The sequence below is a fragment of the Phallusia mammillata genome, chromosome 1, assembly GCF_965637545.1.
Source record: "Phallusia mammillata chromosome 1, kaPhaMamm4.hap1.1, whole genome shotgun sequence".
NCBI lineage: Eukaryota > Metazoa > Chordata > Ascidiacea > Phlebobranchia > Ascidiidae > Phallusia > Phallusia mammillata.
This window is the reverse complement of record NC_137252.1, coordinates 35,961,229-35,975,429: the sequence shown is the minus strand read 5'-3', so window position 1 is coordinate 35,975,429 and position 14,201 is coordinate 35,961,229. Positions and strand designations below refer to the sequence as shown.

Genomic DNA, 14,201 nt, shown 5'->3' with positions numbered 1-14,201 from the left:
TTTGCACAGAAAATAAATAATTTGTCGATGCAAAACCCTCGAAAACCCACGTAAAATACCAACGATTTTGGGTAAAAACAAAAAAAATGTGCCCAATGTTGCAATTATAAACAGTTCCTGTAAAACTGCACGTTAATTTATGTGTACTTGGGTCAAAGTAAATAAACTAAAAATTTTAATTATAGCCCTCCGGTACACTGTTGCGTAACAATATTGATAAACATAATGAATCGTCACAATCACCTATTGTTGTTGGCCTTTGTGTCGTCACACTTGATTAAACCATCTCATGTCCAGCTTTTCACATAATGCAAGAAAACCTCCCGGGGTTCAAACTTATTGACTATTTGACGCAGCTCAATTTCGTCATCTGTTGAATCTGACCATTGTCTGAATCACTGACAACCTTTGTTACGTCATCATTGGGTCAATAATGACAAACACTAAAGTTAGAAAAAAGTGGAAAAATACTTTTTTTAGAAGTGGCTTGCATGATTGTATGTTTTTTTAGATGATATTTTTAGTTAGGTTGGTGTTTCGCAGCAGTTTACATAAAGTGTGGAAAAAGCACAATTTTTCTGAAGTCCTTGCAAGATTGTATGTATACTGGGATGATATTTTTAGTTGGCATTTTTGCAGCTGTTTACATGAAGTGTGTGTATTATTTTTCAGGAATTTATAGACATTACCATTTTTATGTAACTCGTTAAAACCTGCACAGCAAGTTATTAATCCGGACCAGTAGAGAATGCCGATCCGCCGAGGCCACGTGGCGCCGAGGAACGTTTACCTTGATACGATCATCAGGAAGTTCGAGGGAAAAAGTAAGATCGAAAATAGAAATGTTTCAATGCGGGGGTTTTAACCAAGACAGAGTTGTAAGTCGGGCCGGACTTATTCCACCGATTAAACAAATATCGTGGCCAGTCCATTGTTACGTGAGGTTACCGTTGAACACTAAGCCTTGGATAGGGTTAGGAATTAAATTTAACATCAAGAACTGGGTTTTTCGGTTGATGTTATTGTTATTATTATTATGGAACCTCAGACTAACCCTAATAGCCCTAACCTTCAGCGTTTTTTGTGGGGTTTCGAACCCAGGACGCTCCCGGGGACGAAACCCGATCAATTTTGTTATGTCAGATTTTTTTTATTATGGGCCCCCTTCCCTGAAGGGGACAAATATTGTTTTTGTCCGTATTTTTTTTCTTTTTTTCTTTTTTCGTTTTTCTTTTTTTTCTTTTTTCTGTCTAACGGTTTGTGAGACGCGTTTGGTCAAGAAAGAGTGCTTTAAATTTTTTCAAAATTTCAGAGATAAACTGCATTTAAAATATTTACGTGCGCTACCTACCGAAAATTAGCAAACCTGGCTACTAGTAGTCACAGCTGTGAGCTCCGTTGAACTTAATAATGTCGCCCGAGTTTGTCCCAAACCCAACACCAACAACAACTAATTCATTTATTATCGCAGATCAACGCTTCATCATCGCCAACGCTCAATTCAACAACTGCTCCATCATATACTGCAACGATGCCTTCTGTATAACATGCGGATTTACCAGGGCTGAACTCATGCAGGTAAAGGCTACTGTTGTGAACACGACTTTTCGTTTCGATTTTCTTGTATTTGTCCCCGCATTTTAATGGGTCCCAAAAGTTTGGACACACTACATTTTTCTGTTAACTCAAAAAAGTTCTTCAGGCAAATGTGACCGAAACCGAATCTATGTAAAAATGGCCGATTGCCGAATAAATTCGGAAAACCGAATATTCGGTGCATCTCCAGTTTAAACCGACTTTCAGGGTTCTATTTGCGTCATCTTCAACACTTCATCATCAAACTAAACCGGAAACGAACAAAATAATAATAAAAAGGGCAAACCAGGACACGATATACCAGCGGTTCTCAAACTTTTTTAATTTTTTGTCATAACGGTCCCTTTGCAATTTTTCGAGCACTCGCGGTCCAAGCTATATATATTCATAAAATTTAAAAACATTGGCAAAATACAACTGTCCAGTTACCAAAACTAAAAGTTAAAATGCATTTGCATTTAAGCATTTCCACGACAACATGCAGAATGTATTTAGTTTAGTTTCGTAAGATCACTTTACGTGGTAATGTTTCAAAGGCAATTTATTACGTCACAAACAAGACTAAAACAATATAAACATAGTGCGCGATCGCCTCTGATTGTTACTTGAAAATGATGTAAAGAACCATTTTTTGTCATTCAAAACTCGTTTGTCTATCTAATTTTTGCTCATACACTCAAAAGATCTAATATTACATAAGATTGCAGAAACCCCTAAGGGACCGCCGACCCCAGTTTGAGAACCGCTGGGATAAACATACAGTAACATAAGGAACGATTTGGGACTTACAGAATATACATAAACTTACAATCGTGTAGCGAGCAGAGAGCAACACGTCCGTTTTAAGGTTTATAATATTGCACCTTCGATAAATGTGCAATGACTCTATGTCCCAATATTTGAAGCAATATTTTCCTATGGTCCGATCCACAAACTAAAACAGACTCTGCTTCTCCCTTGTAACGTTGCGTGATTGACTGATAAGATTTCTTGCTATTGCTGTTGGCAACAAGTTACTTTTAACGGGGCTTAAGCGAATCCATCGCTGTGCCTTATAGGCTGCCTGTTCCTTTTGATATTTTCCCCTGAATGTAAAAATAATTGATCGAGCCAGACCTAACCCAACATCGAACTTGGGGACAAGTCGCCCTGTCTTTAAGGCTGCAATTGGGCAAGATTGTTAACAAAGTGTTAGTCATTGCCAAACTCTGAGACACATCAGTAATATATCTTGCACAAAAGCTGAGCAATTTCAAACACCCCACCATGTGTTGTTCACTAGCGGAGCAATGACTTATTCCAATATTTCGTGATATTGTAAGTTGAAACACAAACAACCAGTAAGTCAACTTACACACAAATCCAGCCTGCTAACCATGCGGACTTTTAAACAATTTTCCCGCCCCTGCGAAAACTTCACACTTGTTCATGTTTTAGAGCCGGATTTCTATTTATCCACACACTCTACCTTGTTTATATAACACAGACAGTTAAGTCATAACGTTGGTGAAATATTTATTCCTTGAAACAACAGAAGCGCTGACTGACAGGTTGACCAACAGAGTTGTAAGTCGGGCTTTTCGGGTTCGGGTTCGGGTTCGGGTTCGGGTTTCAGGCTCGCTTACAACCCTGGTTTTACAACAAATGACTCAAACTGTTTCATTTTTAAAAACACGATTTTGATGCGGTTTGCGATGACGTAAACTGTTTTAACCTTATGACGTCATATATACACGACTTGCGTTTGATCAAGTTACACGAAACGTTGTGACCACAATATTTCATCGGTTTCAGCGTCCTTGCACGTGTGAATTTCTGTTTGGAGAAAAAACATCGAGAGAACACCGAGATGCGCTGAAAGATGCCGTGAAAAATGAAACTGAAAGCGAAATCCCGAGAGTTTGTCTCTACACCAAAACCGGTAAATACTTCGTACTTTGATCAGTAATTTACACCCACAAGTTACTTTGTATGTTTATGGTGTAAATGTAAGGAGGACTTGATAGTCATATAGTATACGCTTTGAACGTTTTTTACGCTTTTTGAAACAGAAATGTAAAAAGTAATTTAATCACAAACATAACTGCCAGAGTACCTGTATAATAAAATACATCATGCAGACGTTTCAACAATCTCTGTTGTCATCATCAGTACAGGTTGTCAATTGGACTATAAAACACATTACTCTTCAAGTCCGTGCAGAAATTAGATGATGGTATAAATCGCAAGGTGGCAGCAATGAGCACAAAGTGTGGAAAGGCATATCACAGGAATAAGATTGTAGCTTTTACTTTTCATAAATTATCGCTGAGTCAACCAATGACGAGGCAATCTGCACAAAAAAGCAGTCTGTAAATATTATTGAAAATCACTTGCAAAAAAACACGATTTAACTTCAACCAATACAAAAACGTCGTTGGGATTTTTGTTTATTTTGAGAATCCCAGATTAGAAAATTGATTTTGTATTGATTATTTAATTTTCAATTTTGTTCTGTTTATTTGAGCCTGAATGGCGTTGGAACAGAAACGACGATGGGATTCGAACCCGCAACCTAACGAGCGTGAACCTTTTCCCAAAACATCACATTAATTCCAGTGACATTCATGATAACTTTCATTAATATTTAAAACATGTCACAAGGCCACATAATTTGATTTTCATGTGACGTTTGATCAGCTGTTGCAAAATTGTTAATGGATTTTTACCTTTTGGTTTTAAGCTTGCTAAAAACAATCCGATATTTATCGATTTTTTTCACATCAAAGATTATCCCCTCGTAATCGCTGTAGCGGATAATTGTGGTTGTGACGTAACACAACGCTTTCTGCCAATCTGACAGTCGACTAATTAATATCCTTTGCATTATTTATGACGTCGCAATGGCTTTTGTTGCGTGAGGGGATGGGTCAAAACGTCAGTTGATGTTGCCGCAGGGAAAGACATGGCTTGCAATCCGTCTGCAGTCGTTTATAACTTGCGTCTGCATTTGCAGTAACTTGTTTCTCGTATTGAGTTGCAAAGAGATTTTGGAAACTAACTAAGTTGTATCTTGATATCTGAGTTTAAAACCCGTATTTTCAAAATTTTTGACAGCGGCTTTTGTCCCAGTCAATGAGGTTTACGTTGCCTGTAGCTAAAGATTTTAGTGTTAATGAGTTTTGGATTTTCGCTAACAATCTTATTTCCCGAGTTAAAAAGTCTTATTTCAAATTTTAAACTTTTTGACAGCGTCTTCTGTTTCGGTTAATGAGGTTTAGATTCCGTGTAGAATGAGAAAAAAAAGTACAGTTAAATGCAGAAAGGACGCCGATATTCAAGTTAGCTAAGAGGTTTGAGCTGTAGTACCTGCAGAAAACATTCAAAGTGTGTAACATGCGATATTTGCGTTGAGTGAATTGAATTATGGTTTAGAGCTTGTGTTTTCACATAATATGCCGAGGTTGTGGTGTTGAACCAGAAGATATTCAGCCCAAGTTATAAATAGATCGTGTAATGTTTTAATCACAAAAGTCGACGTTGCGAAAATGTTTTTGACGCTGTAGCCCCAGTCAGTAATGTTTGAAGCAACATCGTAGACCGAGCTTTGAGTTTTATTGGAATTTATTGGAAAAAGTCTGTTATGTCAAAGGTTAAGGGTAACAAGTTGTGTCGTTGTGACATTTAATTTCAAAACAAGGAAAATAAAAAAATATACTTTAGAAAGTTTGTTTTATCGTTTATTTTGGTCCTTCAAATAAACACATAAGTTAAATCTGATGGTTTAAACCAGTGGTCGGCAACGGCCGGGCTGCGACAAATTCGTTACCGGGCCGTAAAATGTTCAAGGTTAAATGCTTGAAACATATCTAGGGATAATAAACTAATTTATGCATTTTCATCGCTAAATATTTGCATTTTTTGAATGCCGGTCCGCGATAAAATTTCAGTTTCAAAAAAGGTCTGCAGTAGAAAAAGGGTTGCCGACCCCTGTTTGAAACTATAGCGCACGCAAACGGTTTGGAAACTTAGCAGTTTTGCTTTAGTGTGATTATGTCAATGTCACCTCAAGGTCACGCGTTGACAACCAAGGTTTTGAGTTTGACCTCAACTTTTTGATCTTACCACCAGCTGCGAAATCTTTGTCACTTTGCCACTTAAACCGCAGCAAACTCAGTTTAAACCACTCAAGTTAACACTGAACAGGCCTTGACTTTCACGGTGGCAGGTTGTAAGGGGAAAGTTTTGTGGGAAACTGGTTAACCAGGCGTTGTGAGGGTTATAAGTTGTGGCGAATATTGAAAACTGCGTCCAAGATTTTTGACGGGCTTGTTCATCTTGTTGTGTTAAACAATTAAGGTTGCCAGGGAACTATGTTGTTACGCATATTGCTAATTGCTACAAACAGAATGCAATGTTTAAAACTGTTTTATTTTGTAAGTTAGGTGAAGGAGTACATCAATGCCTGTTTTGCAATTTTTCCAATAATATTTTGGGCATGCTGTTTAAAACAGAAGCTTTGTGGATTTATATCGGAGATGTAACTTAGTTGAACGGGAGATGCATTAGGAATTATATTTAAAAGTGTACGGCATTTAAAAAAGTATTTAAATCAAAACCATAAGTTGAGAATGTTGAAACGTCTACATAATGTATTCTATACACAAGTTTTCTGGCAGTTATGTTTATGATTGAATTACTTTTCAAGTCCGTGTATAGTGTTCCAATTCAGAAAAGACCTTTGTTGAAACAAGCGACAATCAAATGAAGTTAGCTAACAAGGAGAAAAACGTTTTCTAGCTTCTGATGTAGTTTGGGAATCCCAGATTAGTAAATCGATGTTGTTTCGATTATTTAATTCCTGTTTAAATGTTTAATTCCTGTTTAAATGTTTAATTCCTGTTTCCTCTGTTCATTTGCGCCTCGTTTATTTTGTTCCAAGAGAGCAACGTCGTTTTTTAAGTTTTATTTTTTAGGAACCCCGTTTATTTGCAACGTATTGGTGACCCCGATTAGAAATGAACACGTGCAAGTTGTCTTGGTGATTTTGGCGGACGGAAGCGGAAACGAAAAAGCAATCCAGAAACAAAGTGAGTAAAACTTAAAGCAAGACACATGTATTCGAATTGATTGTGGTTTGGTGCAGATCAACATCACAAATTTACAAGGGTTGCTATTGGTCGGATTTCACAATGTGACATTATCATATTTTCCCATCACATGTTTTATGTTTAAACGTCCGATGAAACCTGTAATTGGCGGAAAAACAAATAGATTTGGAAACACATGTTTCAACAAAACCTTCATATTTAGGATTTTCTATGCCGTTATAGTATAAGCAAAATATATGCTTGGTTTAGGATGTTAGCATTTTAATACAAAGTTAGCAAAACTTAAAACCCCTGAATCCGATAACAGACACAACACCAACCGCAGCCCCATGAAATTTGTTATTTGTCGTTTTTATTTGCAGTGTAAACGATTTTAGAATGTAACTTTTAAAAGTAAAATTATTCGTTTCAGAACGATCACGACTTTCTCCTTTCATCGAACCGGCGCTACCGGCCTTGTCAACGTTGCGTAGGTAAGGGCCGGTAGGGTAAATGCATTAAGCAAAAAGAAGTTTGAAACAGTTTTAAAAAAGTTTTGCTGCGCACTGCTGTGACAAAACCAATGAGTTTCGTATTCCTTCTATTTCAACTACATAACTCACTGTGACGTAACTAAAAAGATTGTGACGTCACACTCAGATTAAGTACGTCACAACGATCAGTTGCTGGTGCGGAACGGTTGGAATTGGGAAAACCAACGTCGAGTTCAAACTTACCTGCAGCGCCATCAGGCGACCGAAGAACATCGGGAACAACAATCCCGCTCGGTACAGTTTGTGTTTGGTACAATCTGTGTATGATACAATCCGATTTTGTTGTTAGCAATGACATCGACTTATAACCAGTGGTGGGGTTCAAATTTTTTGTCAGCCGGTTCTATCGCAAAAGTCACATTTTTCAGCCGTTTCTGTTACAAAAAAAAAAAAAATCCATTGACAGTAACCAGTAATGCCAACCGGTTCGCTGATCTCATAAAATTTCGTGAGACGGTTCTATAGACGAACCGTCTAAATCCCACCACTGGGCTTGGTACAGTTAGGGTTTGGTACAGTGTGTATTTGGTACAATCTGTTCCTTCCACTCGACCTGCAACAGTTTTTTTTTCTTGTCACAGATTCAACGATTTTGTCAAACAGCGTGAAAAGTGAAATAAACTCGACAAGACCGAATTCCGACCAGGGGGGTGTTTCGCCCTCCTCGACCCTCCTCACGGTTCCGATTCAACCGGCCCTGATGTGCTCTAACCAAGCGCTCATCCACAATAACAACATTATGACAGACATGTTGAATCAGGGTAAGAATAACTTTCACATCTTCCCCCAAAATTGAAACTGTTCAACAAGAAATTTGCCTTAAAATCAAAATTGTTTATCTTTTTACCAGAATTTAGCGAGCTCCCTGTCTCCCCCTCGCGGACACGGTCAGCGTCAAACAGCATCCGCCAGGTGGCGTCAATGATGGATCTCAAATCAGCAAACTACCTTGATCCGAATCATTGTAAGTATGGCGGTGCTAAAGTTAAGCAAAAGGAAACCGCTGCTGATGTTGCTGGGAATTGTTAAGTGTTTATAGCAAAATTTCTGACCTATTTTGTGGCAAACTAACAAACTACGTATTTGTTTACTACACTTTACAGAAAAATAAAAATAATTTAATGGTGAAAATAACGGCCCAAATAGACGTAAAAAGCGACACGCTTTATTTCTAAACGTTTTGGCAAATGCTCATGCCATCATCGGTGATATCTTATTTTCACCATTAAACTTATGAACAGATCCTTACATAGTGTTCCAAAGAATAATTTGAAACTTCAATTTGATTCGCGAAACTGATTTTCATAATAAAGTAGATAAAAACGATTTGTAACGTTTTCACATCAGCATTTCGTCATCAAGCTTCCCCTAAAAATACAAGATAAAGGTTCAACTTCAACACAACATATTTTGTGGCACAGTTGGAAAATGTTCACGTAACACTGTTGCGCGGGACACAACGGTTAATATGGAGCCGATATTCCAAAGTACCAACTTTCTTGCGATTATTTTGTTAACAATCTTAATCATCGTCTATTCCAGGGGTGGCCAAACATTTTTACCAGAGGGCCAAATTTGCAACTATCTTGCCACTGGAGGGCCTGATTAAATGAGATTTACGTAAATTTATCCAATGTGCGTATTGTTTCTTACATACTCAGCAAAACACTGAAAGTCAAAGCTGGAACAATTAATTTCCCCATTTCTTACAAAGTAGGCTAGTAGGCCAAAGGGATGCGAAAAAGAGCACATACAGGCTATGTTAGCTACTTACGTCATGGTTGGCAGACTGTTCTAAAAATAACGCTGCAAGGGCATTTATTCTAAAAATAACAACGCTTGCCACAAGCTACTGCTAGTAGCAGCCAGCGCTGTTGCACTGCTTGTTCACAGTGGTAAATATGGTGCTTGGAAAAAAATCAGGCAAGGTGTTTGGCGGGCCGGATGAAACAGGACTGGGGGCCGTAGTTTGGCCACCACTGGTCTATTCTAATAAAACCACTGTTTTGGCTTTAGGTTCCAAATCATTTTCCTTCGCAAACTCCAACTCAGAGTCGGATCTCGTTCGATATCAGGTAATCTAAAACATTGTGCTATTGTGACGTCACTGATAACTAACACAATGATTTGTTACGTCACACAGCAAAACGAAAAAGGCCATTATACGTCACTATTGGAATTAAACGACCGCGGAAAAGTGAACCACAGTTCGGTGACGATGAAAGAAAAACCGGTTGCGGAAAAAGTCACTCAGGTAAAACAACTTATTATTGATTTCGGTAAAGATGAACATAAGTGCATAACTGGGATCAGCCCTGAAGCGTCGATGCAGACCAGCGATCACGGCATACTCATATATAAATCACAGTACGCCAGGCCCATTGAAGGCGCTATACCGAATCAGCCGGTCTCCCAAGCATTCCCATGTCGGAGGCACCAGCTGGAAAAATCTAGCATGCGGTGGGATTCGAACCCACGACAGGAGTCTTTCCGGGAATCTCGCTCTAACAACTGAGCTACACAGGCTCTGCGGCAACTTTTTTTTATTTTGACAACTTTTTTGAACAATATGGAATGGCAAGGATTTAATGAAACTAAACTAAAAGTTTAGGAATCATGTTTGTTTTGCTTTAAACAAAAATATAACGGTGTGACGTTAGGTTTTTAAAAAAAGATTATGCAATAGCGCAATAACGCGTGTAAACTTTGTCAAGATTTGTTGGTTGTTCAACCAATTCATCAGTTGTCTGTTCAATTGACCCAAACGTTTCCTTCTGTTAATGATTGGCGCTGTATTAACAACGGGATTTTGCAAACCACTCGCAAAATTTTGATTCACACAGGCTTCGGGTTCGAACCCCGCCTTGTGTTGACCAATGTGCACTGAAAAAAACGAAAGCTCCAATTTTAAAATCCAAACTGGAGCAACGACATCTAAAAGTAGCTTCCTACTGATTCGGTCCTTCAATCCTATTTGCGGAAATTAATTCTGGAACAAATCGGGGCCAACATCCGTTATGACGTCACACACGAGAACAAATCGATGTTCGCTCTTCTTTTATTACGTGATAATTAGTAGACGCGGTAGAGCGGGTACAAGTTAGCGATGAATAATGCATTGGTGAGGCGGAGTTGGAAAGGTGCTGGCATGTCGCAACTGATACAGATGTCGACCTGCAAATTACATTACAACGAGGCGAGTAACTTGTGTAGCGCAGTTGCTTATTGAGTTTGAGAGTTTTTAGTGCTTTTTTGTAAGAAAATGAATTTAATCATAAACATTACTGCCAAAGTACTGGTGTATATAGACTACATCGGGCATTCAGAAAACGTCACAACGTTACGACAGTTTCCATTGTCATCGTCAGGTTAAATAACACCCACAGAAGGGATGCAGCTTAGGTGTGCACAACAGTAAAAATGTTTAACACTCAAATACTGACTTGTATCCATTTGTTTAGAATATTTAAAACCGTGCGTTGTGTACATAACATGCATACATAAAGTACATAACATGAACTTTTTTAAAGAAATAGGCCTTTAAATCGCCAACCATGTTCTCTTGTCTAGTAAGTAAGGCCTGATAATAACTTGCTATAGCAGAAGTTAGTTTTTAGTTTTTCAGGCGTTAAAGGTGTTTTTCAGAAAGTCTGGTTTCGTTACGATTGTCAATTGCAAATGTTTTAAAGCTCTATTTCGCTTGCTTTAGTGTTTGTAAATGGCTTGGTGCAGCAGGTTCAGTAACTGTTACGAGATTTGAAACTAAAACTGTAGTTTCTAACTTTCATCCAACTAAACTTTTGGTTTATGCCGTACAAGTACCATGTTAGTGGGGATTATTGAAGGTTGTTATTACTTGCGATTTTTGATGTTTTTTTTCACGTTGTTAGAATAGATGCGAACCCAATCTCAGCAAAATCCCCCAAAAAATTGTAAAAAAATATGCGCCATTATGCCACTGCCCTTTGATTTAAACACCTAGCTATAACGCAAATAAATAATTAAACCGCTCGCCGAGCAAAAATCGAATTCTCGTCTCAACACGCTGCTCACACGTACTGGAGCGTGTCTAATGATAAATGGAAATAGCAGGCGTAATCAACCAGTGTGAAATTATATGAGGTGTTGATAGATTTTTTCTTGCCATGCAACTCAATGCAGAATGTGTAATAAACCTTAGAGAGCTGTCTTCGGTGTGTTGTTGATAAGGTTGCGTGCATTGAAGCGCGGGGCAAGAAACGGTTGTTTATTTCGAAAGTTATTTACATTTACTTGACTCTTTGTGTGTCTTTAATGTAATAATTACGAAGTCTATAAGACAGCGCGTAACTAGTTCATATACTTCTTATGCTTACATCGTCAAGTACGTAAAACTGATGCCTTTTCTCGAACGTGACTGAAATGACTTTATGACCTCGCCTTGACCTTGGTTTGACCTTTGTTTTAACATGTGGGGGGGCACTGGTTGTTGTCGACACGTCGGTTGTAAAGTCGCTTGGTTTGTGTTTGGTTCAGTTCAGTCACAAGTATTATAACCATGATTGCATGCAGGGGAGTGTTGATGTTTTGGCAAGTTGGCTGCAAAGTGTGAGGCATGCGGCGGTTTGTGGTAATCTTCAGCAAACTTTAGTTTTTAAAGAGAATAATTTCAGAATGAAATGAATTTCTTAATTTCAAAGAGATTTGAGCAAAATTGTTTTTGGATGTCGATAAAATCAGATTTAAATGTTTCACAAGGAGTTTCTATGGATCAGATGTCGATTAGGAAACGCAGCTTGGTGAAAAGTAGTATAACAGACCAGTGGCGTAGCCAGGAAGGGGCCAAAAGGGCCATGGCCATTTATTACCAAAAATGACTTTTGTCACCAAGTTGTAAGGCGAAATCCATGCGTTATTTACTCATGCAGACATGGAATAAATCAATAAAGCGTTTGGCTCCGTCGAACCACAGTTTGGCAAGTCACGTGTTTGGTAAAAGCACGCCGAGCGTCAGAATGAAGTTGTATTAGACATCAAATCATTTGGCCCCTCCCAAAGTTTTGGCTGCCTACGCAACTGTAACAGACGGGTCATTACGTTCGCAAGATCAGATTATCCTGTCACGTCGGAACTTGGTTAAAAAGTTTAGATTTTAGTTCCCATGTTCCAAAAATTGGTTCGCGAAACCGTTTGTGTGATTGTAAGGGCCGAAATGTTTACCGCCAAAAGTTGAAAGATAAAGTTAATAGATAACAATGCGCTTCGACGTTTTAAACGTAACCTCGCCTTCTGGTATTCTCTGCAGCAGCGACAAAACCTTATCAAGATGATTGACAAATTTAAGGACAAAATTGTGCGCGTAGGTTAAGTTTGTGAGTTTCAATAACTAGCCAGGACTTAAATTTGTTATTAATTACCAAAGCTTAAATCCCATACTGGCAGAAAGTAAAAAGTTTTGTAATTGATCTTATTTTTCGTATAAACTTATAATAGAAGATAAAAATGCGACATTTGAACAAATCATCGAATTTTAGTGTCTTATGCTGTTGCAACAAAGCCATATCAAGTTGATTGACAGGTTTAATGACAAAATTTTGCGAATATTTTGATGCAGTGTTTTGCCTGATTATGCGCGGAGCTACAATTGGTCAGGACTTGTACACTTATTGTAAATTGCCGCAGCTTTAATCCCCCATTGACAGAAAATAGAAATTGTAGTTGATCTAATTTTGCGGATGAACTTATAATGCCGCCGCAACCAAAACATCTCATGGCAACCATGAAAGGCAGATCCCAAAGTCTTCCTCAAGAAAACCTAGTATTTGCCGAGTCATCCACAAATGCGAGTCGTTACTCGTTTCATGACTCAGCAAGCATGACTCAGCTCGACGACAAACGCGAAAAACGTAAATCCCTAGTCGCGGCGCAGGTGATTTCCCCAACTCGTTTTAAACAAAAACCTTGAATGAATCGGTTATTTCCCCGCAGGTACTTTCCCTGGGCGCCGACGTCCTTCCCGAATATAAACTACAAACTCCGCACATGCACAAGTGGACGATTCTACATTACAGCCTCTTCAAGGTAACGATCTCACAACAGTTACGTCACAACTAGTCATTGTTCTAAATTATCACGTGATTTGCAGGCGGTCTGGGATTGGTTGATTTTGATACTTGTGATATACACCGCTATTTTCACACCGTTTACGGCGGCGTTCATATTGAAGGTAAGTTTGAAACGTCGTACCACCTGACAACTTTCTCTATTGCTGCGTACCACTTAAACCCTGTTTGAATGGAAAGACCAATAAATAGACCCATTTTCTCGCCCTGACTAGCGCATTTAGTAACTTCAAAAGACTGTCCAAGAGTTTTGCCATAAACCAAGGCTGATCAGTTGGGTCAGTCCAGTTGCAATTTTAGATCGGACTTAAATTAGGTATCACAGAAAGCTACTCGCGTACCACCTGAAAAGTTACGGCGTACCACAGTTTGAGAACCACTGCTGTAGATCGCCATTTCAAATGTTTTCGAATGCAGTTACGTCACGAAACAAAGGAGGTGACGCAAACACAAGGCTACAACTTCGAAGAACCTCTGACAGTTGTTGAACTTCTCGTCGATATTTTCTTTGTCGTTGACATCATAATCAACTTTAGAACAACGTAAGTATGACGTCAATCAATTGAACCTGTTAGCATATTAAAATCGTTAATATTAGATTTATACACGAAATTTAAAGTACCACAAAAGACGAACGCACCGTCCATCGTACATTGACGGAATTGACTTTTATTAAATCTTTGCAGATATGTGAACAAGAATGACGAAGTTGTGTCAAACCCCACGAAGATCGTCATCCATTATTTCAAAGGATGGTTCCTGATTGATCTCGTCGCTGCAGTGCCATTTGACCTCTTGGTGGCGGGCCAGAGTCAACAGGAGGTGAGTTATAACCCGTCAATCATTTTAGGTACAAACTAATCAATACTTTTGCAACTTCA

At 38.6% G+C, this 14,201-nt stretch overlaps 1 protein-coding gene across 3 annotated transcripts in view; it reads left to right on the top strand.

Moving 5' to 3' along the window:
* The first annotated feature begins 676 nt into the window (after positions 1–676).
* The window catches only part of LOC145222841 (voltage-gated inwardly rectifying potassium channel KCNH2-like), a 46,819-nt gene continuing 33,294 nt past the window's right edge, over positions 677–14,201 (top strand). For all 3 annotated transcript variants that reach the window (XM_080089071.1, XM_080089079.1, XM_080089065.1), the window contains exons 1-14: positions 677–824; positions 1,472–1,578; positions 3,391–3,517; positions 6,552–6,665; positions 7,099–7,159; positions 7,326–7,453; positions 7,801–7,980; positions 8,070–8,183; positions 9,236–9,294; positions 9,363–9,473; positions 13,187–13,279; positions 13,344–13,424; positions 13,738–13,862; positions 14,007–14,142. In XM_080089071.1, coding sequence (XP_079945197.1) covers positions 749–824; positions 1,472–1,578; positions 3,391–3,517; positions 6,552–6,665; positions 7,099–7,159; positions 7,326–7,453; positions 7,801–7,980; positions 8,070–8,183; positions 9,236–9,294; positions 9,363–9,473; positions 13,187–13,279; positions 13,344–13,424; positions 13,738–13,862; positions 14,007–14,142 — 1,512 coding nt within the window. In that variant the 5' untranslated portion in view covers positions 677–748. The remainder of the gene's footprint in view (positions 825–1,471; positions 1,579–3,390; positions 3,518–6,551; positions 6,666–7,098; positions 7,160–7,325; positions 7,454–7,800; positions 7,981–8,069; positions 8,184–9,235; positions 9,295–9,362; positions 9,474–13,186; positions 13,280–13,343; positions 13,425–13,737; positions 13,863–14,006; positions 14,143–14,201) is intronic.